Below are 27,092 nucleotides of genomic sequence, written 5' to 3'. Positions count from 1 at the left end.
ATAATGATGAATATTAATAATAACAATAATAATAATATTAACAATAATAATAGTAATAGTAATCATAATACAAATAATGATAGGTTTTTGAGTTAATTTATTCAGTCTATGCCATAGACTTATATCTTAGAATTTTGTATTTTATGAAATTAATAGGATCTAATAAAATAGGAATTACTCGAATCTTCAGCTTCTAACTCCAAGCAGATCATAAAATATGACATTAATATTGTCCAGGTACACCTTATCCCCCCTGAATTACAAGGTTTGTTCATAAGCTTCAAATCAAATAACTTTAAAAATATGTGCTTATTTTTCTTAAAATTTGTTTTTGTTGTTTCTGGATATCAACTAATATGTCAGATTTAAAAGCCACTGTTGAGCGACCCTGTCAACTCATGTCAAACATGCGGTAGTGATGTAGTGGAAGACCGCTTGCCTCATAAGCAAGTAGTTCCGGGAGATCAATCCCCACCATGTCCCTAATAGTACCACGCTCAACTTGTTAATCAGTGCAACAACTTTGTTCTTCACAGTTTTGTTTCGGAGTTATAGCATTGAGAGAGGGTTGTAACAACAATTATAGTAGCCTCCTCAACTGAAGTGGTCTTCTCTATCTTGGGAATTGAGTTAACATGAAAATAAAAATAAAAAAACTCAAAGTATAAAGTGCAAATTCAGCTAAGTTAACAGTTAAAGTTTTGGGCTTTTTAACAGTAAAATGAAGAAAATTGGAACAACTCTCAATCAAACTAAGTCTATTAGAATAATGGAGCCAAACTTTTAGCAGAAGTTTGTTGAAGCTAGAAAAAAGCTGAATGACCACTTTAATGTGACAAGCCTAATGTTGCCTGATGACAATTTGATGCACCTAGTTGTTTACTATTATGGTCTAAACAACTTGTGTAACTTGTGTCACAACACACCAGAAACCTATTCAAATGTCAAAGCTCTTCTTGACTTGAAAAGTTCAAAAGAAATGTCATTAACTCTTTGAAAGCAGTAAGCGTTTATGTTGTTGGTATGAGTTTGACTCTTTAAAACTATTTAACAGTGGTCAACCTAAAATCTTTGATGAAATAAAAAACAGTAAAAAAACAAACAATAAAAAAATTCCATAAGTTCTGGGAGAGAAATCAAGAATTCAAAAACTTAAAGAAATTTATCCATTTGACATAGTTTGAGTTTTATGTTAACAAGTTTTTGTTTGAACTATTTCACTAATTAAGCTATATATATTGTTTGGGGTAGTGAATAATTTGGTAAAAAATCATTTTTTGATCTTTAGCCAGCAGACAAGGAATGGCTAACTTTGCTGTGCATTCCAATTCAACAATATCATGGAAAACATTTTTATGGTAATGATTGTATGAAGCTTTTAAAAGGATTAGACCCATTGATGAATCTCTCTTAAAAAAAACTAGTTTCTTACAATTTACTATATTCATCCTTGTTTCCTCAATCTACTTTCTTCACCCTTGCTTTGTTCAAAGATGTTGTTTTGCCATTAATTTGGATCCTGATTTAGAAAAAAAGGTGAGACTTTTTTAAACAAGCTACATTAATGTAGTTTTAGTATCACTAAACTACATGCTGCCTTTCATATACCACTATTTATTGACAAAAAGAAACTACCTTAGTCTATTTAGTGAACAAATAACGGAGGTTTTTCATTCAAATTTCAAACCACACTGGATATATAAGACTTACTTCTTGTAATTATTAAAAGCTTCTTCATTGTGTTGTTCATTACAACAGTGAGAAATCACAATAAGAACTGTAATAAATAAAGCTTGATTTATTATTTTGTAATCAAAAAATGTTCAATTTGCTATGTTTTTTATATTAAGAATAACTTGAACTAGAAACAAAAGATTGATTTTATTTTGTTCATTTTTTCTCTTCCAAAAACTTTAAGGTTTCAATTAAGTTACAATAAAATATTTCAGTGGAAAGACAAAAGGTATCAGCTCAAAGAATGAAGATAATCGCAAATGTCAGCCTTAAAGTAGAAAAAGAAGTACAATGATAGAAGCAAGAAGTACTAGATTAAGTTTTTAATTAGATTGATCCTATTGGTCCTAAACACGTAGAAATGTTGCATAATAATTTTTTATAGATGAAATAAAATTAGATTAAATAAAAGTTAAATTAATGGAGATAAAGTTAAAGTAATGGTGAAAAAATAAGTAAGGTTTGTGAGGATTTAAATTATGTCAAAGATGTGCATGGAAAAATATTTTCAAACCATGCCAAACTAAAATTCATGCTCCAAATTTGGTGAATAATATAACAACAAAAGTTATAGGTCTAAGCTATCTCAAACAGAACAAGGAGAATCTGAGCACTAGTTAGCGACAGAGACAAGATTATTTAATGAAGAGATCAATTAATGAAATCAAAGTATGAAGAGTACATATTAAGTATATGATGTTAAGTAAGCAGAAATGAAATTATTCAGGATGCAAGTATTAACAATAGTTTGCGATGATTTAGACAAACAAATTGCAGAAATGAATGAAAGGTTAGTTGTTTTTGAGAGAAAAATTTAAATTCAGCTGTTAACATTTCATTCATTTACAATTCATTCATTCACACCTGAGTCATAGTCAAGATAATAAACTGCTAGAAATTTCACAGTTCCACAATACAAAATTCACAAGTGTACAAGCTAAATAAAACAAAGGATGTACTTGCATTTTTAGAAAATAAAAAAGGAATTAATGTAATATTAAATCAAATCAACAAGACGTAATGGAAAACTAATCTCCGCTATCAAATAATGAAAGGAGAAATTTATTTTTGTGTCTGCATTTAGAGACTAATTCGCCTCTTTTGTTTAGCAGATTGTTTCCTTTGTAAAATAATATTTGGAACTTCTCATTCAAACAAAGCTTACAAATTTTTGATGCAGGATTGTATGATTTACAGCGTTTAATAATACTCCATTTGATTGAAGTTGTGAAATTGTTTTCTTTTAATCCCCATATTTCCTTAGACAACTCAGTGTCGTTTTTGTATTTTTTTATGTTAAAAGATTTTTGATGGTTCGCGTAACGTAGCTCAAAAAATATCGAGCTAAGACTGCCAACTCATCAAGTGAAGTTATTTTTAATAAATCGACACACCTTTATGAAGACGCATTAAAGCAATCGGGATACACTTATAAGTTGACATATAAACCAAGCACAAAAAATGTTCCAAACCACAAACAAGACATAATCTGGTACAACCCTCCATTTAGTAAAAATGTTATAACCAAAATCGGTCAACACTTTTTAACCCTAATTGACAAGCATTTTCCTAAAAACCACAAACTAAACAAAATATTTAACAGAAACACAATTAAGATAAGCTACTCCTGTATGCCAAACATCAAATCTATCATCAACTCACACAACAAAAATATTTTGGTGATTAAAAATATGGTGATGTAAAATTATCAGAAAAAGCCTGCAATTGCATTAAAAAATTTCTTTATCCACTGAACAACAATTGCTTGTCTAACAACATTGTTTACCAAGCCACCGTAAGCTCAAATAAACCTCAATACAATGATAAAGTGTACATTGGGATAAGCGAAACCTCGTTTAAGCTACATTATGCGAACCATCAAAAATCTTTTAACATAAAAAAATACAAAAACGACACTGAGTTGTCTAAGGAAGTATGGGGATTAAAAGAAAACAATTTCACAACTTCAATCAAATGGAGTATTATTAAACGCTGTAAATCATACAATCCTGCGCCAAAAATTTGTAAGCTTTGTTTAAATGAGAAGTTCCAAATATTATTTTACAAAGGAAACAATCTGCTAAACAAAAGAGGCGAATTAGTCTCTAAATGCAGACACAAAAATAAATTTCTCCTTTCATTATTTGATAGCGGAGATTAGTTTTCCATAACGTCTTCTTGTACTATAACGTCAGAACTCATTCTACCGTAGTTTGTAATTTTTAAACGGTTTTTTATATTTTTGATTTTGTACTTCATGGCTGATGATTGCCGATAGGTATGAAACTTTAAGTTCCATTAAAAGTTGTTTTTTCTAAAATTTAAGTATATATATATATATATACATATATATATATATATATATATATATATATATATATATATATATATATATATATATATATATATATATATATATATATATATGTGTATATATATATATATATATATATATATATATATATATATATATATATATATATATATGTATATGTATATATTTATATATTTATATATTTATATATTTATATATTTATATATTTATATATATATATATATATATATATATATATATATATATATATATATATATATATATATATATATATATATATATATATATAATCTAACCCAGAAGCTCTAACAAGAGAAAAAAAATTTTAATATTTGTCAAAATTTAACTAATAAATATATTTTACTTATCTTAGTTTGAATAGTTTATCTTTTGTTACCTGAAACATTTACTCATATTTGTTAAAAAAATTTTTGGCTAAACATTTATATATATATATATATATATATATATATATATATATATATATATATATATATATATATATATATATATATATATATATATATATATATATATATATAAACAAATGCCCAGCAAAAAAGATCACAAGTGTTGGTTAAATTCAACACATGCAAAAGTGCCTAGTTTTATGTTAAATAATGCATTATATTAAAGAATTTTTTTTTTTAATGAAATGTTTTCAAGAGGTTGTTAAATCTTAGACAAAAATGATGTAAAACTGTTGGAGCATCAGGAATTCACTTAGTTTGTATATGTATCCACTATTAAAATACAATACTGTTAACCAAAGCTAAACAATGGTAATACATCTGCAAAGATTTAAAAAAAATTTTATGGTACAATGTGGAAAAACATAGTTGATTGATGTCCTAGTTGTCCAGGGTATGACTATTTTTAAAACAGATTTCTTGAACTACAAATAGTTGGCAATGATGAGGAGGAGGCATTATCAATCCAGTGGCTTATTATAGACAGCTCAGCGTTGATATAGGCAATTTTTAGAAGTTATTAACTCACTCCTACATTGCAAATTGTCGAAATACCTAAGGCAGCAAAAACAAGTGGTAAGCTGTTTGTAATTCAAGATGAAATATAAAGTTACTGTTGTAGCTAATTTACATTACACCTGTTACACTCATTGCACCCATTGCTACAAGTTATTCTAAGTCACCTGTGATTGTATTAGCAGCTTTTAAAACAATTGACTGCAAATGCGAGGCTTTTTTTTTTAAATATTTAAGTATTTATTATTTTAAACAAATTAATTATGTAATTACATTTTTATTTAACTCATGAACATTTGAATTATTAAAGTAAAATGTGAAAAATAAATTTTAGCTTTTACATAGGTGATTATAGTTGGTGTGTACATTTGGTTGGTGATTATAGTTAATGCGTACATTTTATTAGTGATTATAGTTGATTTTTACTTTTGATTGGTGATTATAGTTGATGTGAACATTTGCAAATAAAAATTAAAATGTTATATTGGAAATTATCAGACATAAAACAATGTGACAACTTTTTATTTTATATCATTAAGTTCATGAGTTATGCATATAAATTAAGTGTATAAAAATGACTTGAAATTATATAATATTATATTAAATTATATTAAATTATATTGTTAATTGTCATCGACTGCTTGTGAAATAGTCACATTTAAGGAACTGCTTGGAATTTGAGACTGATATTTTCATGAAATTCTTATTTTGTTCAATCCACTCAATTGTATAAAAACAGGTAAAATCTAAACTTTAAACTTTCTGAATCAGTTGAATTACCCAATGATAGTAAGAATAATTGTAATAACATTAGCAGTCATTGTTGTAAGTCATAAAAGTAATTTAAAAAATAATTAAACATAAACTAAAAGTATATATGCTCATTATAGAAACTGATGATCATGGCCCAATTAATACATGGGATCGCGTACCATATCTTACTCGCAATAATGGTGGCTTGTCACTGGGTGTAAAATTGAATCGTATCTATAAAAACTTTCTTGTAAATAATTACCGATCAGTATGGCCTATTGATCATGATGATGGATCGAGCTATTGGTTTGATAGTTTCAATTTCTTAGTCTATGGAGGTAATGATTAATATTAGATTTTATTAATTGAAGTATTTAATTACATATGCATAGTTTCTTTTCAAGTATAAATATTATTTTACTATTAAGGCAGTGACATAAAGAGAACTTAGGGAAAAGAAAATGTTACAGTTAAAATAAAAAAAGCTTTAACAGATGCTTATATGCAATGGTATTAATATAAAATTTTAAATGGAAAAAATCTAAATAAAGTTTGCATAGTGGTTCAACTCTTTAGAACAGCTTGTTATCTTTATATACCAGAACTGATACTATATTGCAGTTTTTCATGATCTACAGGAATTTTTTTTTAAAGTTAATATTTTTATATATTTATTTTTTAAATTAGGTTCTAATACTGGACAAGGAGTTTTAAATTTCTTGAGTTGATTAATATTATAATATTTCAGGGTTGTTTTCGGTTTGAATTTCTTATCGTTGTAGTGGTAGAATACTTACAAAGCAAGCGCTCTGCATGCTAGCCTGTTTATTTATTTGTGTATATCTTATGAGTCAAACATTAGATTTTTTTAAATATTGATTAACACGCCAAGATTCTAATTTGTTTGGGTATGGAGAATTCAGTACTGATAGTGTTTGATTTGCAAAATATTTAAATTTGCATGATAGTCTTTTTAAAGTTACTAGAGTCAATTTTAAGTTACGGGAGTTGATTTAAAGTTACGGGTTATTTCTTAATTAAGATTAAACTAAAAAGTTTTAAACTATTTGTTTATATTAAATGTTATAAAGTAAAAAAAAAAAAACATGTAGTATAACTAATAAAAAATTTTTTGACCTCCCCCTTGACACCAATGATGCATAAGGACAACAAGGGCGCTGATTTTAATTTAAATCCTGAACAGATACTTTTTATAGTGAGCATTTCATTCAAATGGTTACTTTATTTTACCATCATGTTTATCAATCTCATTTGTGTAAAAAAAAGAATTGCACATAAAACAGAATAAAATTTAAAAAATCAACAAAATAATTAATTCCTTAAGAAATGGCATAAGTGTATACAATTCTGTACAATTTGTATAAAAAAAATGTATGATATGTTTATAGTATCAAAGCAGAATTAAAGATAAAATAATACTTTAATATTTGTAATTATAAGGTGTTTACTCTTTGTAGGTTTTAAAGATTATCTTGGCCATGATCTGCATTCTCAGAATAACATTTATGTTTATCCAAAAGATGGAAATTGTGTTTTAACTGCTGGCCAAATTAAATGTAAGTGTTTTATCATAATTATTATTTATATGATATATTTGTAGAATAATAATTTATAAAAAAAAAGTTAAAATATATAAATTATGTTAAATATATTTTAATTTGTTTTTTTATAAACTGGTTATTACTGGTTAAACTGGTATTATTATTATATTACATTAAATACTTTTTTGAAATTTAAATAAATAGTGGGTTTTCTTTTGTATTAGATTTATTTTGTATTAAGCAGCAAATAGCAATATGCTGCTTAATACAAAAGGAGGGAGGGGGAAGGAGGTAAAACAGTTAATTCAATGGAGGGGGTATTAACTGTTAATAAAAAAGAAGTTGTAAAACAGTTGATACAATGGAGGGGGTATTAACTGTTGAAAATATTACTTGAAACCATTAAACCTTTTTAAGACATAATTTTCTGAAAGCTGATGGAAACAATTACAAACATATTTACATTTAGTCTTACAGTCTGCCACCAGTTAGTTTATTAGTCAGCATTTCTTGCTGTCTTGTATGATTATATTTATTCAAAGTTTTGGAGAATAAAAGTCTCTTGGACCTAATAGTTAAACTATATTGGACCTGGCAGTTAAACTCTGCTGAATTCTCTGAAAATCTTTATAAATTTCATTTACATAGACATCTTTATGGTTCTGATTTTTTGAATCAAATAATTTCTCTCCCAAGGATAGGGCAGATTTATTAGTAAAAATAATTTCCTCTAATTTATCTTGGTATCTAATGACTACTCTTTCTGGCATTTGAGACAAGTAGGTTAGTCTACTTATATTCTATACATTCTAAAGATCCCAGCTTTTATCGATAAAGTTATTTCTCATTTAAATTCTTATACAGCAATCACAGTTAAACAAAAATTTTCTCTAAAACCTTTATTTCTAAACTATATAACAAGGCCTTAATTGAATCTTGATTTTCTGTTTTTTGGAAAACGACATCTGTTGCTTATTAAAAATTCTAAAGATTACTATGACTCTGTTAAAAATTACTCTTTTATCATCCTCTTATTATCAAAGTTTTAACAAACTTCTAATAAAATGCCATCTTAAATTCAACAACTATTTTCACCTGCTATTTTGTTATAATAACAGAAAAGTGTTGTTGTGCACTAGAAAGGTGCAGCACCTGATGACTAAAAAATGAGACAAAATTTAAATCAATTTATGTATACTATTTATAATCATGCAATTGAAATAAATTAGTATATTTATAGGGAATTTAACACTCTATTAAAATTATATTATAGTTTTAAAATATTAATTAAAATGGCTCCATATAAAACAAGTTTGCAAGAAGACCTAAGAAAACACATTAGCCAATTTAGAAATTTGCCTCTGGAAAAGCCAATAACCTTCACAGTAAAACACTTTCTAGATGAAGGAGCATCAAAAGCGACTATATATCATGCTCTAGAACGTGTTGACAATAATTTAGGCTATCAACAAAAAAAAAGGAAGCGGTCTAAAGGCGGAAAAAATGGACAAAAAGCACATAGACCAATTGAAAAAGGCATTTGATCCTCATCACAGTTTTTCACAACGTCAAGTAGCTCAAAGATTCGATTGTGACCAATCGTATATATCTAAAATTCTTAAAAACAAGACGAATATTAGATATTACAAGAAAAAAAAGATTCCACATTTAAGCGAAAGCCAACTAGCTCGAATCAAACCTTTGTGTTGGCATATATATCACAATTTTAGGAATTTTGATTTTGTCTTGGATGACAAATCATATTTCACATATGCGAATACAAAATTGGCTGGCAACAGTGGCTTCTATTCTAGCGACGTGTCATCTACAACTAGCACGTCAAATTCAAAAGAAAGAAGAAGTATGAGGAAAAGGTGCTAGTCTCTTTGATTATATCGCCCAAAGGGACTTCAAAACCAATGTTTTTTGAAAGTGGCTAGGCAATCAACAAACAAGCATACATTAGATGTCTCTGCAAGCAGTTAATACCCTTCGTTGATGAACATTATAAAAATGAAGAGACCTTGTTCTTGCCAGATTTAGCTAGCTCGCACTATGCAAATGAAGTGGTTTCTTTTCTCGATGCCAATAACATCAAATACCTGCCAAAGGTAAAAAATCCACCCAATGTACCAGAAGCTCGACCAATTGAGGACTTTTGGGGTCAGTTGAAACGCTTAGTCTACAAGGATAGTTGGCAAACAACAAGCATTCCTCAACTCAAACGGCGTATCGTGAATTGTCATAACAAAATGGTTCCGGAAGTGGCAAAAGGTTATGCCTCAATGACTTCAGTTTGTCAAGGTCGAATTGCTTTTAATGATGATATTGAAAACCAATAAATATATTTTTTTAAATATCATATAATTGTTTATAAATTTATTTTAAATTAAATTTGATTGCTATGTAACTATGGCTGTAATAACAATTTTAAAGTTGTCTCATTTTTTAGTCATCATGTTATATATATATATATATATATATATATATATATATATATATATATATATATATATACACATACATAAATATATATATATATATAAATATATATAAATTTTATATATATATATATTTATATATATATATAGTTTATAAAGCGGAGCTGACCAAATGAATATGGTCACTATGACAACTAAACTGTATATCGTCGCTGCAAAACAAGACCATCTTAAGTCCATTTTGGCTGTTTCTGTTTTTGTTTGCTTTTGATTTTTTCGATTAAGTCTACTTGTTTTCAGTTATTATTATATGCATTAAGTATTTTAAACCAAAAAAGTTTTTTTTGCCAAATAAATGGGCTTAAGAGAGTTTTGTTTTGCAACAACAATGTCTCTTAATTATTTTTTTTTAGGACATAAGACTCATAGTTGCAAAAGTTGAATCAATTTTGGCTCCATACTTTGTGAGATGACTTGTGCACCTAAGGAGTATTTTAAACCAAATAAGTCAATTTTGCTAAAAATGGACTTAACATAGTTTTGCTTTGCAGCAGCGATTTAAAGTTTCATATTGTTTTCACATAGGCATCATAACTGATTTTAAACAAATTAGTAGTTTTGGAGTTTTTAACTGCATCCCGAAGTGTGTTCCAAACATTAACCAGTCTCTTTAAGAAAAAGTATTCTCTTTGGCAACAGTTATTTGTGAGTTGTTTGATTAGTCGTTCCTTATTTCTCCTAGCTGCACCTGCTGGCCCAGGACAATCACCAGATTGAGATTTGTTTGGTGGGATCCAGGATGTAGTATTAAGACCAGTGCTTTCCTTAAAATACTGAATTGTATCTACCTGTGTGCTACTTGCTTTGACTGCTAAATTTGTGATCATAGATTGTTGTTTTAGACGATTTTTTTATTGTCAATACTTTGCATTTGTTTGCATTAAACTCCATTTTCTAATTATCAGTCCATTTAGCCACAGCATCGAGATCTGTCTGCAGCTGTTCAATTTCAAATTGATTTTTTACTGTATTTATGAGTTTGTTGTCATCAACAAAGAGCTTGACATTATTTGTACATGACAGACTTTATCAAAAGCTTTAGCAAAATCCAGATAGATTATGATTGTATTAAGGCCACAGTTCAGTGCCTCTGATGTGATGTCTATTGTCTCATGATTTTGTCTTACGAAGCCATGTTGATGCTTAGCGATTAATTTGTACTGAACTAGGTGACTCATTATATGTTTTTTAACAATCTTTCAATCATTTTACATATAAATATAGTATATATATATATATATTTATTAAAGTTTATAGTATTTATTAATTATTATTAAAATTTTTGTAAAGCGATTTTCTTCTAATTTATGTATATATATATATGTACATATATATATATATATATATATATATATATATATATATATATATATATATATATATATATATATATATATATATATATATATATATATATATATATATATATATATATATATATATATATATATATATATATGTATATATATGTATATATATATATATGTATATATATATATATATATATATATATGTGTGTGTGTGTATATATATATATATATATACACACATATATATATATATTAAAATTCATATTATTTATTATTTAATTTATTGATTTATATTATTTAAAATATATTTATATATATATACACATATATATATAAGTTTTTATATATATATATGTAGGTATGTATATTAGTTGTATTCATACATTACAACTTTTAGTTTTTTTTCTAAATCAATTACAGTGTGGTGTTTACTTTTTAGATGTTACAGGTTATAATGATACTTATTCTTGGAACATCTGCGTCAGTCAGAATACTCAGATTTATAATTTGGGTAGTTGTAACCAAAAAGATATCTTTGCGTTAATTCCTTTGTTTGCAAATAACATTTATTATACTCCATCTGGCACAATTCAAGCTAATTGTGGCGGTAGCATATGGAATTTGACTACGTTTCAGCAGCAAGGAATGGAAAGAGGATCTACATCACAAATCCTGCCTTCTGACTTTGAAATTGTAAATTGGGGAAAAGAGTTATTTAGCTTATAAGTGTTTGTTTGATGTTTTTAGTTTATAAATGATTATTGTATAATAGTTCAATTTTCTGTTTAAGATTATGCACAAAAAATGCACGTTTTTTAAATAAGTCAAGCCTATATATAAATTATATAAATTGTTTTACATCAGTCTCTTTAGTAAACCTGTAGTAGAAGCATTTTGTAAATTTTTAAATTTTATCAATTTTAATTTTTTTTTATTTTAATAAACTTATTTCGTATAGTAATTTACTATTTATATATAAAAGAAAGTTACAAAAAAAAAATTTCCTTTTTATTTTTTAAATTTAAAAATATTATTAGCTCAATTCAATTCAAGCAATAATCTTCTACACGCACGGTCACATTTTTAAAGAAAAATGCTTGGAAATATTAAAGAATAGTCAAAGATATTTTTTTCAAAATTAAATATTTAACTGTTGCTTTTAAACCAAGTATCCACACAAGTATAACATTAAATTATACAATATCATTAGTTTATATTATTAAAATTAACATGTTAAATTTTCATTGAGTTCACTGTATTTTACTTTTCACATGTTTTTATTAATGTTTTTTATTGTACAAGCTTACTTATTTTTTTAAAGTAAACGCTTTATTCACTTTTTTAAAACATGATATGTACTTTTATAACTAATATGTATTCTGTAAAATATCTGCGTTTTGTAAAAATTACTTATATTAAAGTTGATATTTTTTTTTGTTTACATTTTTGTGAGGAAATAGGCATTTAAATAAAGAAGCATTCAAAATATTAAAGTAATTGTTCAGAATACATAGAATTTTGTTTTTATTTCTATATTTAAAACAAAAACATTCGGTCTTTATAAAAAAGCAGTTATATGCTTGTTTTCTTCAGTTAATCACGTAATATATGCACGTTAGTGCAGTTTCGATTATCTTGTGTCTGTCGCGCATTTTTTCTACAATAATTTCTTGATTCACTTTCTTTGTTTCAGTTGCACTCTATATCAGCTTCTTTGTCTTTGCGACAAAGAATATAGCTGATATAGCTTATAAAAGATATACTGATATAGCTTATAAAATATCATTCTATGCACAGATAATGACAATATTGCAAATAAACGCTCAGATTTCTACATAAAAAATCTTTATAATTGGCTATGTGGTTGCGCTGTTTATTAACAACCCAACCATAAGACCAAATAAAAAGATTTAGTCAAATATAAATATTGAATTTAATATTTATATCAATCAGCAAATCTCTAAGCAACTTATACTGATGTCTAAGCTCAAAACCCTTCTAGTTACACAACTGAAATATTAAAGAATTTGCAAGCAACGTTTTCAGTATTTGTTGGGTCACTTTCCCAAGGCCGGCGCTAGTAGGTGTCAAGTAGGGGAGGAGGAGACGGTACCTCAAAGTTTTTGCCGACTAAAAAAATAAAAAAGTCTCTTATTTGCCGACTGAAGATAAATAGTAAAAGTCCCATTTTACCGACTGATTTAAAAAAAGGTTCCAATTTGCCGACTAAAAGTACAAAAAGATCTAAATTTGCCGACTAATGGTCACACATACCCTCTCCCTTCGCGCCAGCCATGTCCCTTACTAACAAAGACCTTTGTTTTTGGTTGTATCTTTAAAATATGTTAAAAATTTCGTAAGATGATTGAGAACTCTAGCCAAAAAATCCTATAAGACCGATAGGATTTTAGAACAAAAAAAAAAAGACAAAACTTTAATAAATATAAAAACTTTTTAACTTATGTGTTTTAATTTAATGTGGTTCAAATCGGAAACGTTTTCAAATTCTTATAGGATCCTATAGGACTTTTTGACTAGGGATATTAGAGAAATGTACCTATGAATGTTAGCTCCTTAAAAAGTGTTGGTATCGAAAAAACCACAAGTTGTTAGAGAAAAAGCTTTTAAAAAAGATCTGAAAAATCTGTTTGATATTGCTAGTACAAATGCTCTGCCTGTAATTACAAATAAAGAAAACAGGCATTTTTCTTCTTGCACATAGAGAGCATTGTAAAACAGAAGTAATGGATCTTTTTAAATAATCGACAAGATCCTAGCCGCTAGAGAAGCATAAACTTAACAAAGAAAACTTTGAAAATAAGCAGCTCGCAAAAAGCGAAATACCATATACATCTTCTAGATTAGTTCTGCTGGAATATATCTGACAGTAGTATTCGCAATAAGGAGTTATTTAGAAAGAAAACATTTGGTTGGAGATATATTTCCAAAAGCTAAAGAAGCAAAGAAGGGCTATAAGAAACATAGTCACTAATGCACCATCAATTTTATTTAATATTTCTAATGTTTCTGACAGAATTGTCAGAAAACAAATGTAAAGAAAGCTATTATAACTGCCTTAAAAGAATAAAGTCATATGACACAATTGCCTCAAATACCGGACGGAAAAATCAAGCGTGTATTATTATTGAGGCAAAACTTGAGAAGGATCTAATCTTGTGAAGATGTGGCGCAATGAATAGAGTTTTGGTTCAGAACCACGAGGTTCGAAGTTTGACGCCGGCTCAATCTCAATAAGCGACATTGGTAAGGAAAGAGGCGTGAGATTCCTAGTTAAACAGTCTTCCACAGTGCTCAATGATAAAACTGAAAGAATTTCTGGGAGCACCAGTAACCCCCCTCCTACCCAGAAAAAAAAAATTTGCATGTTGATGTCAACATGCAAAAACACATCTTGGAAGTGGTACTTGAAGCTGTATTTTTAATTCTTATAAGGCCAAGTCAAAATCCTGATATAAGCCCTGACTTGGAGTCCTAGTTACAGACGAGTTTAAAAGACGTGTTTTAACTAAGAAGTTTCAACAAAGAAGGTTTTAACTAATAGAAGATCGGAAATCTTATATCTTGGACTGGGCATAGAGAGTAATTGTAAACCAAGAACAACTTAGATCCTTGATGGTGGATATTGAATGCTGCAAAAAATTTCAATAACTTTCCAGATAAAGTTCCCTTAAGAGGAATAATGCCCCTAGAGCTATTTATAGAGCAAGTTGGCTTAGGCATTTTAATCTTTAAAGAACTTATTTCCGTTTCGTAGCCTGTTTAAACTTTCGAGAAAAAATTAGCAGAAACTATCTGCAATGTGTGTGTTTACTATAAGAGTTTACCTTAAGTCTTAGATAGAGGTATCATTTCCTGAATCTTTACCAAAAATTGATTGGAGGCTTTTGAAGATAATGCATGATTATCCCAATGAGAAAACTGCAATGACAGCGTTGAACAAATTTTTTAGTTTATTTCAACAAGTCTCAGGACTCAGAGAGGAAAACTTCTAGCATTAAAGTCAGACAAACCCATTTAAAATGTTCAATTCAAAACTGTATTAAAACTTTATTTGTTAATAGATGAAAAAAAAAGAAGTTAGATGACCTAATTATTCAATTTATTCGATGTATTAAATAAATTACCCGTGGCGCAGTAGTTAAAGCGCAAGCTTTAAAAACAAAAAATATAAAGTTCGCAGCTCTGGGCATATTTTGCATCATCGTTGAGGAAGCAGGCGTGAACTTCCTAGTTCATGCTTTGTTCACTCCTAAAATGCACTTCCGCGGTGCCCTGTGACAAGACCGTCAGGTTATCTTGTGGGCACCTGAAACTGAAAAAAAAAATTTTAGTAATTGTCATCCAGCTTTTTATGACTTACTTGGATTTTAATCTTGTAGAGAAAGAAACTAGCAAAGAAATCAATTTTCAAATTAAAGTTGGTCAAAGATTATTTGTTATAATTAGCCATAAATTATGGATAAAAAAGCTGCTCACCTAAAATACTCAAGCGGTACGATAGGAAAAGATTCTTATTTTAATTTGTTAAGTTTTTTTTTTTTTATGATGAATTAGCGCTCGCCTCTAACTTGCGCGTAATGCGTGTACTTATTTGTCAACTTGTTTGTAAATAAATCGAATTAATTTATATTTTATTTATTATAAAGTACAACTAAATTGAGGTCAGAAAGATCCAGCATTATCAATTTTTACAATTATAGTCTAGCATGTTGTCAACAAAAACACTCAGATTGTTTCGATTTCAAGGTTCTGAAAAGGTAAAATGTGTAATAAAAATGTGTCATTAATTTCAGCTTATAAATAATTTGTAATTAAATAATTGAGTTCAAATAAATAAAACTTAATTTTTTTATAGAACTTTCTAACTTTTTAACTATCTTTTCAATTTTTTTTTTAGTAGACACCAATTTATTCAATTCTAAAATTTTATATATATATATATATATATATATATATATATATATATATATATATATATATATATATATATATATATATAATTGCTCTGTTCTTTTAAAAACATTGAGCACTCTATTGCATAGAATACATTTTAAAGTTGTTTAAATATATATATATACCGTCAAAGGGGGTTACTTTGGCCAAAAAACTTGCACCTTAACACTTTAGTAATGTTATATTTAATATGAATTGTAGTAAGTTAGTAAAAACATTTTTAAACTATTAAATAAAAGATTCCCTATCCATCCATACCACTTTTTTAAATATTTAAAAATAATATATTTATTTTTGTTTGTTTTAAAAATTTGGCCAAAGTTACCCAGGGGTTGGGGTTACTTTGACCACTTGTTGTTTTCTCATATAAAATGCATTGTAAAAATATTTTAGTACAAAGATACCCCACCCATTGAGTAACTATGGCCCAAAGGAAAGTAATAGACAAATTTAAAAATTCAAAATCTTATTTATTTATAAAACATTAGAAGCAAAACACGACATTGAACTTAATTGAAAAAATTGGTTGCACATGCAAAGCTGAAACCTGTCAAGTAAATTCTAAACTAAAAGATTTTAGTTGCAAACTAAAACACTTAAAAAGGAAAAAAAACATCCTGTTCAGGAACTTTAAAATGTCCTCTTTTGTTCAATAGTTTTGGAGGCTCAATTTTTGAAATGACATCCTTCCAACTGTAAATTAACTTGTCTTTCTTCTGGGGCCAAATCCAGCACTTGCTTTTCTTCTCCATGCAACCAATTGTTGGCCCTTCTTCATTTACATCAGGCATCTTGTCAATGAGTCCTGCATAGTAGTTTTTGTCATACAACACCACTACAAAATCGCCTTCCTTCAAACACTTCTTTTCGTCCAAGCTCATTGTAGGAAAATCCTGTCTTTCAAGTCCAGTATTATCTTCACTTTCTGAAAAGTTCAAATTATCTGACATGTCGTGGAGTGACATAATTGAGTCATCATCACTAATGCTATCAGGACCGTCAATTTCTTCTTCACAGATAATCTTTCTCGGTTTTTTACTTTTGCCTCCATTGCTCGTTGAAGGGACGTTTTCCTAGAGTAACAAATCTTCATAGCAAATGCTTTTGCCAGGTAGTGCATTCAATTTCTTTCGCTTCCTCTTCTCTTTTGTGTTACTTTTACACTCATCTCTTTTCTTAGAAATGTGTTCAATAAAGGTTTCACTGACAATGCTGGAGTCCACTTCTTTCTGTGGAAGTCTTTTAAGAACATTTTCTTTGCAGAGTGGATAAATACCAAATTTTCTAAATCCCGAAACAATATTGTTTCCTTTTTCTGCATAAAGTCCATCAATCTGCTCTTTCAGCAGTCTAGGGAATATATCTTTTGGAATATTTGCCAGATTTCTTCCATGTTCTGATTCTTTCCAAGTGGCCAAAGTTACCCCACTTAGGCTGGAATAGGTTATGCCATAACATTCTTAGCAATAAACAAAAAAAATTTATTACATATTATTGTAATAATTTAGATGTCTAACAACTATATATAAGTAATTAGAGTACTCACTTGCTTTGTAAATTCGTATTTAGTTAGGTGTACATGGATAAGTTTGGAAGGTAAATATTGATGTAACCATAACAACAAAACTTTTACTGCCAGTAGTGCCATCCTAAAAAAACTGAAAAATTAAATACCCACGTAATAATTAAAGTTAAAGTGTAATCTATGATTTGCATATATGAAAGTGGGAAAAAATATATATTTAATGGAGTTATAAGCTAAATAATCTTTTTAAATAATTTTTTTTTTCATGTCGCTGTAGTGTCAAGTTTCTCAATAAATAACTTGTTTTAGGTTTTATACCAAATGCATCCTGCAAATATTTAAGAAGTAATAACATTGGATAATAATTCATTAGAGACTCTCACATTGCATGATACAATGTGAGAGTCTCTAATGAATGCATTTTTACAGCTTATATTTGCAAACTTGTCAAGTCTTCTTCAAATTGTCGGAGTCTCCCAAATTTTGAAGAGGGACTTTTTTCTCCCACATGTGCAAAAAAGAAATTGAAAAACTCTCTTTTTCTTACTAATAAGTTTTAATGAACTCATTTTTTCAGTAGTAAAGATATTTCGTTGGCAAATATCTTATGATCAGGCAATATATCCTGGACACCAGAGACCAGAAAAAAATAGAGATATAAAGCTGGAGTCCTTTTGGGAATCCGTATCCCTGATTTTACTTGTTGCGAACAAAGAAACTGTATTTCAAAACTAAAAAAAAAAAAATAATTTTTATTTATCATTTTCTTATTTCTGTGACCGTTCAAGTCGTAAAAGTTAAAAAATATGAACTCGCTTATAGAAATAAAAGTTCCTACCCTCCTGTTTATTAATACCCCTTTCCTTCCCCTTCCCCATTCCTTTCCTCATCTCCCCTCATTTATTACATGTGGACAAAAACTTGGTTTTTCTATTGATTGAAAGAGTTTAACAAGTTTATTAGGCTAAATTTGTATGTTTTATAATAATTTCTCTTTATTTACAACTTTCTTCACAACTCTAAATCCAATTGAAAAAGATTGTGCAAAATTAGAAACATCACCTCCTGAATTACTGGTAACACTTACAACTACTGTGGTATGTTGCCTAACTGAAAATCCCTCACCTATTGTTGTGAGGACTATTTTCTTCCAAATATTTTTAGGTAAAAAAATAAGGTAGATTGTTTATATCTGTTATGATATTCTAATAATTATTACATTCTGGCTATGAATTTGCTTTTAGGCTCAATTTTATAAACCATTAAATGCCAAATTAAATAAAATAATAAATGTTCGATCATGTAAAACATGTTGTGACATGTATAATGTAGAAAGTGATACAAAAAATGAAATGCAGAAAGTGATGGTAAACAAATTTATCAAATATTGATGTTTTTTCCAATAATTGTCTCAACCAAATGTTGGCTACTGGTCAATAAAAAAGCAACTGTTTACTAATCATTATAATTAATTTTGTTAGTAAAACTTAGTTTAGTAATAAAAATTTAATAGAATACTTAGAAACATCAAATAAAAAAGTCAGATTATAATATACATTTGACAATGTTATTTATTTCTGTTTTAGGAAAGCCCACAATCCAATTAATATAATTCTAACTAAATTATTCAAGACAATTAAAAAAAAAAAAAAACTTGATTTAAAAAAAAATGAAAATTATCTTTTAATTTAAAAAAAAAAAAAGAGCCTATACATCTGCATTTTTATAATTCAACTCAGTCACGGTAAAATTTTAATAAGTTTCTGAAATTTAGGATCGGATTTTTATAAAGTTACCAAGAAAACAGAAAAAGCAAGTCAGTAACAACAAAAGGAACAATAGTTGTTGCTGACTTTTTTTTTTATTTTCATCCATCCTCTTTATTCCTTTAACTAGTTATAATTAAAGGAATAAATGGTAGGAGAAAGGGAGGGGGTAGTCCTAACAAACAGGTGAGTGGGAATTTTTTTTTCCTATAAGTAAGTTTATACTTTCTAATTTTTAAGACCTAAACAGGTCTCAAAAATTAGAAAATAAAATCAGAATTTTTTTTTTTTAGGTTTGAGGTACAGTTTCTTTGTTCACAACAAGTAAAGTTTAACAAACAGGGGAGGGTTTTTTAATAAGCTCAGGGTAGTGGGAAAATTTTTCGAAAATTATTAAACATCAACTGCAAGGTTTTTGAATCTTTAATTAACAAACACTTAATCTCTCATCTTGAATCTAATACCTTACTTTCTGATCATTAATATGGATTTCGATCTTCTCGTTCTACAGCTAATAACCAATAATAATAATAACCAATAGAATTTATCTTGCATTAGATAAAGGTGGGGAGACTAAGGCTATTGCTCTTGACATTTTTAAAGTTTTTGATCAAGTTTGGCATGCTTGTCTTTCCCATAAGCTTTCTTCTTAAGGTGTATCAGGTAACATCTTTAAGATTATTGAATCCTTCCTTTCCAATCGTAGTATAAAAGTTGTCCTCGATGGACAGCACTCTTATTCTGCAACTTCAGGGGTTCCTTAAGGTTTAATCCTTGGCGCTATAATTTATATTAACGATTTTCCAAATATTTTCACATCTAAGGTGGCATTGTTTGCTGATGATACTACCATTTATTGATATGAATATTCATGATAAGAAGCCAACACTCTCTAATTACTTGGAGGGGGCATTTGAGCTTGAAAAGGATCTCACTTCACTACAGCATGGACTGGTGAACTTTAATTCAGATAAAACTCAATTTTTTTCAGCCAATCGTTATCACAATTGCTATATCAAATCCGTTGCAAAATTATCATCTGCTAAGATTGCATCTCTTTATTGAGCTCGATACTTTCTTACTCTGGATTCTATTCTCTATCTCTCTAAATCTCAAATCCAGCCTTGTATGGAATACTGTTGTCATGTCTGGGGCGGATCTTCTAGTGATGCCCTTTTTTTTTTTAGACAAGGTGCAAAAATGCATTGTGATGCCCTTTCTCTTTTAGACAAGGTGCAAAAACGCATTGTGATGCCCTTTCTCTTTTAGACAAGGTGCAAAAACGCATTGTAAACATAGTTGGTCCTGCTCCAACCATTATCACATCGTCTTAATGTTGCTTCTCTTTCTTTTTTCTACAAATACTATAATGGACATTGCTCTAAAGAGCTAGCATCTCTTGTGCCATCTACTAAAATTCATTCTCGTGTTACTTGTCATGCAATTAAGTCTCATCCTTTTTCTGTGAATGTTCCTAAGTGCTCTAAAAACTCTTATTCCTCTAGTTTTTTTCCTAAAACATCAGTTCTTTTGAATTTGCTTCCTTCATCTTGCTTTCCTGATTCATATAATTTGCAATCTTTAAAGTCGTCTGTCAATCGTTATCTTGCTCTACAATCTCCATCTTTTCTCTTCCAGTAACTTCCAACTCTAATTAGTGGTTGCTTGCAGCCTTGTTAAGAACAAAGCCGTTAATAAAAAAAAAATAATAACCTATCCTTATGTTTGAATCTATTATAGCTTTATTATGTCAATGAGGTTTGCCAATGAACTGACTTTTATTTGGTTTGCCATAATAGACCTATATTATACTAATGTGACTCCTGTGCTAAACCAAAAAATAAGTTGGTCTTTAATTCCTATTCTCAATATACCTTTCCTTAAAAGTTATATAAACAGTGATTTGTTTATTATATGCATTCAGTGCAGCGTTCATTAATGTTAATCATAATTTTTTATTTTTTTTTTTTATTTTTTATTTTTAAACATCTTCGCTTCCAACAAGGCTGCAAGCAGCCACTTATTAAAGTTGGAAGTTACTGTAAGAGAAAAGATGAAGATTGTAGAGCAAGATAACGATTGACGGACGATTTAAAAGATTGCAAATTATATGAATCAGGAAAGCAAGATGAAGGAAGCGAATTCCAAAGAGCTGATGTTCGAGGAAAAAAACTAGACGAATAAGCGTTTTTGGAGCACTTAGGAACAGTCACAGAAAAAGGATGACACTTAATTGAATGACGAGTAACACGAGAATGAATTTTAGTAGATGGCACAAGAGACGCTAGCTCTTTCGAGCAGTGCCCATTATAGTATTTGTAGAAAAGAGAAAGAGAAGCAACATTACGACGATGTGATAATGGTTGAAGGTTGGCTGCAAGAGCAGGTCCAACTATGTTTACAATGCGTTTTTGCACCTTGTCTAAAAGAGAAAGGGCATCATTAGAAGATCCGCCCCAGATATGGCAACAGTATTCCATACAAGGCCGGATTTGAGATTTATAGAGGTAGAGAATAGAATCCAGAGTAAGAAAGTGGCGAGCTCGATAAAGAGATGCAACCTTAGCAGATGCTAATTTTGCAACCGATTTGATATATGGTTTCCAAGAAAGATTGGAAGTAAGAGTTAATCCTAGAAGATGAAGAGTAGGTGACTCATCGAGTACATCACCGTTCATAAATATAGGAAGATCTAAATTATTGCGATAACGATTGGCTGAAAAAAATTGGGTTTTATCTGAATTAAAGTTCACCAGCCACTGTGAGCCCCATGCTGTAGCATAAGTGAGATCCTTTTCAAGCTCAAATGCCCCCTCCAGGCAATCAGAGGGTGTTGGTTTCTTATCACGACAAGAATAAATGGTAGTATCATCAGCAAACAATGCCACCTTAGATGTGAGAATATCTGGAAGATCGTTAATGTAAATTAAAAAGAGTATAGGGCCAAGGATAGAACCTTGAGGAACCCCTGAAGTTACAGAATAAGAAGAAGAGTGTTGTCCATCGAGGACAACTTTTATGCTACGATTGGAAAGGAAGGATTCAATGATCTTAAAGATGTTGCCGGATACACCATAAGAAGAAAGCTTATGGAGAAGACCAGCATGCCAAACTTTATCAAACGCTTTTGAAATGTCAAGAGCGATGGCCTTAACCTCTCCACCTTCATCTAACGCACGATAAAACCTGTCAGTTATTACTGTTAGCAAATCAGCAGTAGAACGAGAAGATCGAAATCCATATTGATGGTCAGAAAGTAAGTTATTAGATTCAAGATGAGAATTTACTTTGTTTATGTTCAAAAAAAACAATTTATTGTTTTGAAGTTAATTTGATTCGTTAATTTATTTTGAATAACTGTCATACTATATGTTTACAAATTTATCTTAAGTAAAAATAATTATATTTCATACATCATAGTGGATGTAATTTTAAAATAAAGTAAAGTTCTATACATTTTTTGTTTTAGAAAATTTTAATTTATAAGTTATTTGTTTATTTTAGCTTCTTGTTGGTACAACACCAAATATCATTTATTCCAGGTATAATTTTCAAATTATGTTTTGTTAATTGTTAGCATTCTATTTATTGCTTTGACTTGAAAATAATAATAATGTTGAGAGAGTAGAATATTTAAACACCTCATATATATTCTCAAGCAAACTAAAACACAACTTCCGCTAAGCTTGTTTCTTTAACTTTTATTCAAAATAAATAAAAACAGCAGTAAAATTACCAGTTACAAATATTATACCTATTCATTCAAACAAATATTCAAGCAAAGTTATATACACTCTCAAACCCATATGCACTCCTAAACATGTTCAAACAAACTCCTATTTTCTACTTTTATTATCTAAAAAAAAAGTTTAAATTAAAAAATCAAAACATTCAAAATTGAATAAATGATACAGGTTTGAAACAAGATACAGGTTTGCAAGGCACATTAATTAACTGAAGTCAGTGGAAATTCTTTTGAAGTCTTTTTACTATAATAGTAATATAATAAAATAGTAATAAGACTTGCTGTTATATGAATTACGTGTAGTTGTTCTTTGGAAACATATTGTTGAGGATAGTTTGAAAGTTAATGTTAATGGTTAATGAATAATTTAAAGGATTATTAAACAAACTTTCATTTGCAAATTATTTAATTTGTGGAAGTTTTCAATAAAATATTGTTAAAATTATAAATATAAAAATAGTACATGAAATTTTGTTTATATTTAGCTTTTATGTTTAATGATATTTTGTTCTCTAAATGTTAAAAAAGAATTGGTTAAAATTAAACTAAAAAATATAATTTTACTTGTAATTGTTTACTTATATATGACAATTTGAACTTGAATTGAATTATAAATTAGTCAATTTTTTTTTTGTATTATAACTAAGTAGGATGATAAATAACTAAATTACAATATAATAAGATTCAAGTTCAAACCCACCTTATCCCTGGTAGTACTGTGCTCAGCTTGTTTCTCTATGTAGATGCTTTGTTAAAAAAATTGAAAAAAAAAATATGTATATTTTTTATTTTAGTACATTGAACAGTAAAAAAATTACCATGCGGGCATTGAGCTTTATTAACTAAAAATTTTTTCAAAGATTCAACTCTTAGCAATCTTCTACACCATATTCGTTTTTATTTTTTGATTCTTTTACATCAGATTCGCTTTGTTATCATACACTTCTTACTACCTTGATTCTGACAACCCCTCTTTTTATCATTGATATTTAATTGACTGCCTTGATTCTGACAACCCCTCTTTTCTTGATTTTCTTCATGATGGTCCTTGGGCTGCGGTTTTCTAATCTCAGCTGAAAATTCTGTCCTCTTAATTTAAGGGGATAACTTTATACCTGTTTGATTCAAGCAATTATTATTTCTTTTGTTCGGTTTTAAACTTTAATCTTCCTCATGGTTTTCTCCGTCAGGTGCAGCTCCTATTTCTAATTGTAATCATTTTTCGCTTTTTCCACCAGAACAACTCTCTGGAGAACAAACATTTATATATTTTTTTTTTATAAGGATGCATGATTTTAATGATGCATGATGGTCCATCATAATCAGATTGCTAAGTCTTTCCCTCAAGTCTCTAGAAATTAATTTCTAGAGACTTGAGGGAAATCTTTAACTATGTCGTTAACAAAGACAAGTTTAACATTCCATCTTTCATAGATGAAACAGATTTTATCACCTCTCCCAAGGATAAGACAAACTTTAACTTGAAAAAGACTTCTAATTTCATTAATATCTTGAATCTAATGGCTACACTATTTCTGTCATCTTAAAAAACAGGTTAATTCATTGTTAGACATCAAATTCAATCCTGCTTCTGTTGCTAAATTTATTTTCCTGTTAAACTCTTCTACACCTTAACGTCCGGACAACATTCCTGTCATAGTCTTACAACATTGATGTCCAGACAACATTCTTGTCATAGTCATACAAACGTTTTTTCCAGAACTCTTTTCGTTACTTTTAAAGCTATTTAACTTAAAGCTATTTAAAAGTTTACCTTTCCATCTCTGATAGATGGGTCTGATTTTATTATCTCTTTCATGGATAAGATAAAGTATTTGCAAAAAATATCTCTTTGAATTAATTTCTTGAATCTTCTTGTCATTCCAGAGAAACAGGTCTAATCCATTGTTAGAAAACTAAATCACTCTAGCTTTCATTGCTAAACTTAATTCTCTTTTAAACTCTTCTACTACTTGTGATCCAGACAACATTGCCGTCATAGTTACAGTCTTACAAAAGTTTTTTCTTAAACTCTTTTTAATACTCTCTAAACAATTTAATTTATGCCTAACTTTTTAATTTATGCTCAACTCTTTTTTTTTCTGCCTAATGGAAAATAACATTTCTTATAAACTCAGGAGATTGCTCTGGCTCATCTATTTCCCTCATCTATTATTAGCAAAATATTTAAGGCTTTAATTAGCAAACTTCTTAAATCTAGTCTAACAAATTAATATTTGATAACACTGTCCAACAATATTTTTTTACATGAAGTGTAAGACATGTATCTACCATTAAATTTTATGAAATTTCCAAAAATGCACTTATTTTTATCTCTTAAATGGGTGGTTTTAATGTAAATTGTACTTTTTTATTTTTTAGGTGTTGGTTTTTTATGTTTTTTTGTATTTACAATCTGCCTACCTACTCGCCTGTCTCATTTTCATTTTTTAATGTATGCTAATATAGCTAGTCCAATGATTGTATTGACCCCCCAGTTAATATGTACAATTTTTATATGTTGGAAATTTTTTTTTACAACTCTAACAATGAACTAGCCATTGATTAAATGAACTTTATTTGATTTTAAATTACATTTAAGTGCTTAATGTAATTGTGTACCTTGTTTGTTGAAGATTATGATAAAATGGCATCTCTTGTTGCCACTGTAAAAATGAGAGAAACAAGTTTGTTGTATATGTGGTGAATATACTGCACAAAAAAAAGTGAATACTTACTGTTAACACAAGAGTATAAAGTTGAGTTATCGAGCAAATGATTATGGTTTAATATAACAACTGCACAAGAAGGTAAAAATTGTGGAGAGTTTTGGAGAACCAACAAAAAGGAATAAAAGCTTCCATACCTGCTTGGATCCAAAAGATTACAATAAGACGCGATTAATATCCAGGAGGTTAGATAAAAGGAACAGTTATGCATACTTAATATGGATATAAATGAATTTAAACATAAATTTATTCGATTTATTTAGATGCTGGCATATAATATCCTTGCATATTTATTAAGTATTTGTATGGTGTAATATTTGCTGCATAATCTTCTATGACAAACAACGTTTGTCATAAAAGATTGGTTTCTTTGTGGTTTGGGTTTCGGTGATGATGATGATTATTATTATAATGATTGTGTTAATCATAATGATGCTTATACAACAACCACTCTTATCTATCATGATATTTAGTTCCAAAATTTGTTGTTGTTTTGTATATTAAGCTGTATTTTTAGCTTAATTTTGAGAAAACTAAGAATATAATATAAGAATAATGAAATAAATTTTCATTATTTTCAAATAAAGTTTTTTGCAAACTTTATTTTTTTTTTGAATAGTTTTTTTTATAAATTAAAAAGTTTTTTTTTGTCTATATATGTATACGTATATATAAGCACGTATGTATATATGTCCATATATAAATATTTTATGTAGACTATAAAATATTTATAAGCAAAGTTATAATAGCGAAATATCTTACAGTATTTGTTAAAAATATCTTACAGTGTTAATAGAAACATATAATGTTATTTGTATACCTATATTTTTTTACAGACAGAAGCATAGTGATGAATCACAGTATCTTCAAAGTAGTATTATCCCTACAATGCACTTTCAAAAGAGTCTTCCTAGATTGCCTATTCCAAAGTTAGAAGACACAGTAAGGCGTTATTTAGAGGCACAAAAGCCACTTTTATCATCAGATGCATATAAAAATACAAAACAGAACGCAGATAATTTTCTTGGTCTAGATGGAAAAGGTAATAACTTATATCTCTTATCAGATGACATTAACTCTTCTTAAATCACATAGTCGTCATAGTATGATCCATAACTTTCCACAACAACATTAAAAGTGCTATTTAACAAAATTTTTAACAAAATTTAAGT

At 28.5% G+C, this 27,092-nt stretch overlaps 2 protein-coding genes across 2 annotated transcripts in view; both read left to right on the top strand.

The window, feature by feature from the left end:
- The window catches only part of LOC101236102 (uncharacterized), a 34,061-nt gene extending 21,371 nt beyond the window's left edge, over positions 1 to 12,690 (top strand). The window contains exons 7-9 of the mRNA XM_065817670.1: positions 5,946 to 6,146; positions 7,287 to 7,385; positions 11,621 to 12,690. Coding sequence (XP_065673742.1) covers positions 5,946 to 6,146; positions 7,287 to 7,385; positions 11,621 to 11,907 — 587 coding nt within the window. The 3' untranslated portion in view covers positions 11,908 to 12,690. The remainder of the gene's footprint in view (positions 1 to 5,945; positions 6,147 to 7,286; positions 7,386 to 11,620) is intronic.
- A 3,054-nt stretch (positions 12,691 to 15,744) lies between these two features.
- The window catches only part of LOC100214547 (carnitine O-palmitoyltransferase 2, mitochondrial), a 35,592-nt gene continuing 24,244 nt past the window's right edge, over positions 15,745 to 27,092 (top strand). The window contains exons 1-3 of the mRNA XM_065818199.1: positions 15,745 to 15,959; positions 22,951 to 22,988; positions 26,757 to 26,962. Of these exons, the coding sequence (XP_065674271.1) occupies positions 15,909 to 15,959; positions 22,951 to 22,988; positions 26,757 to 26,962 (295 nt within the window). The 5' untranslated portion in view covers positions 15,745 to 15,908. The remainder of the gene's footprint in view (positions 15,960 to 22,950; positions 22,989 to 26,756; positions 26,963 to 27,092) is intronic.

This window comes from Hydra vulgaris, chromosome 14 (assembly GCF_038396675.1).
Source record: "Hydra vulgaris chromosome 14, alternate assembly HydraT2T_AEP".
NCBI lineage: Eukaryota > Metazoa > Cnidaria > Hydrozoa > Anthoathecata > Hydridae > Hydra > Hydra vulgaris.
The sequence above is the reverse complement of the archived record's forward strand: the minus strand, read 5'-3'. Positions and strand labels throughout refer to the sequence as shown.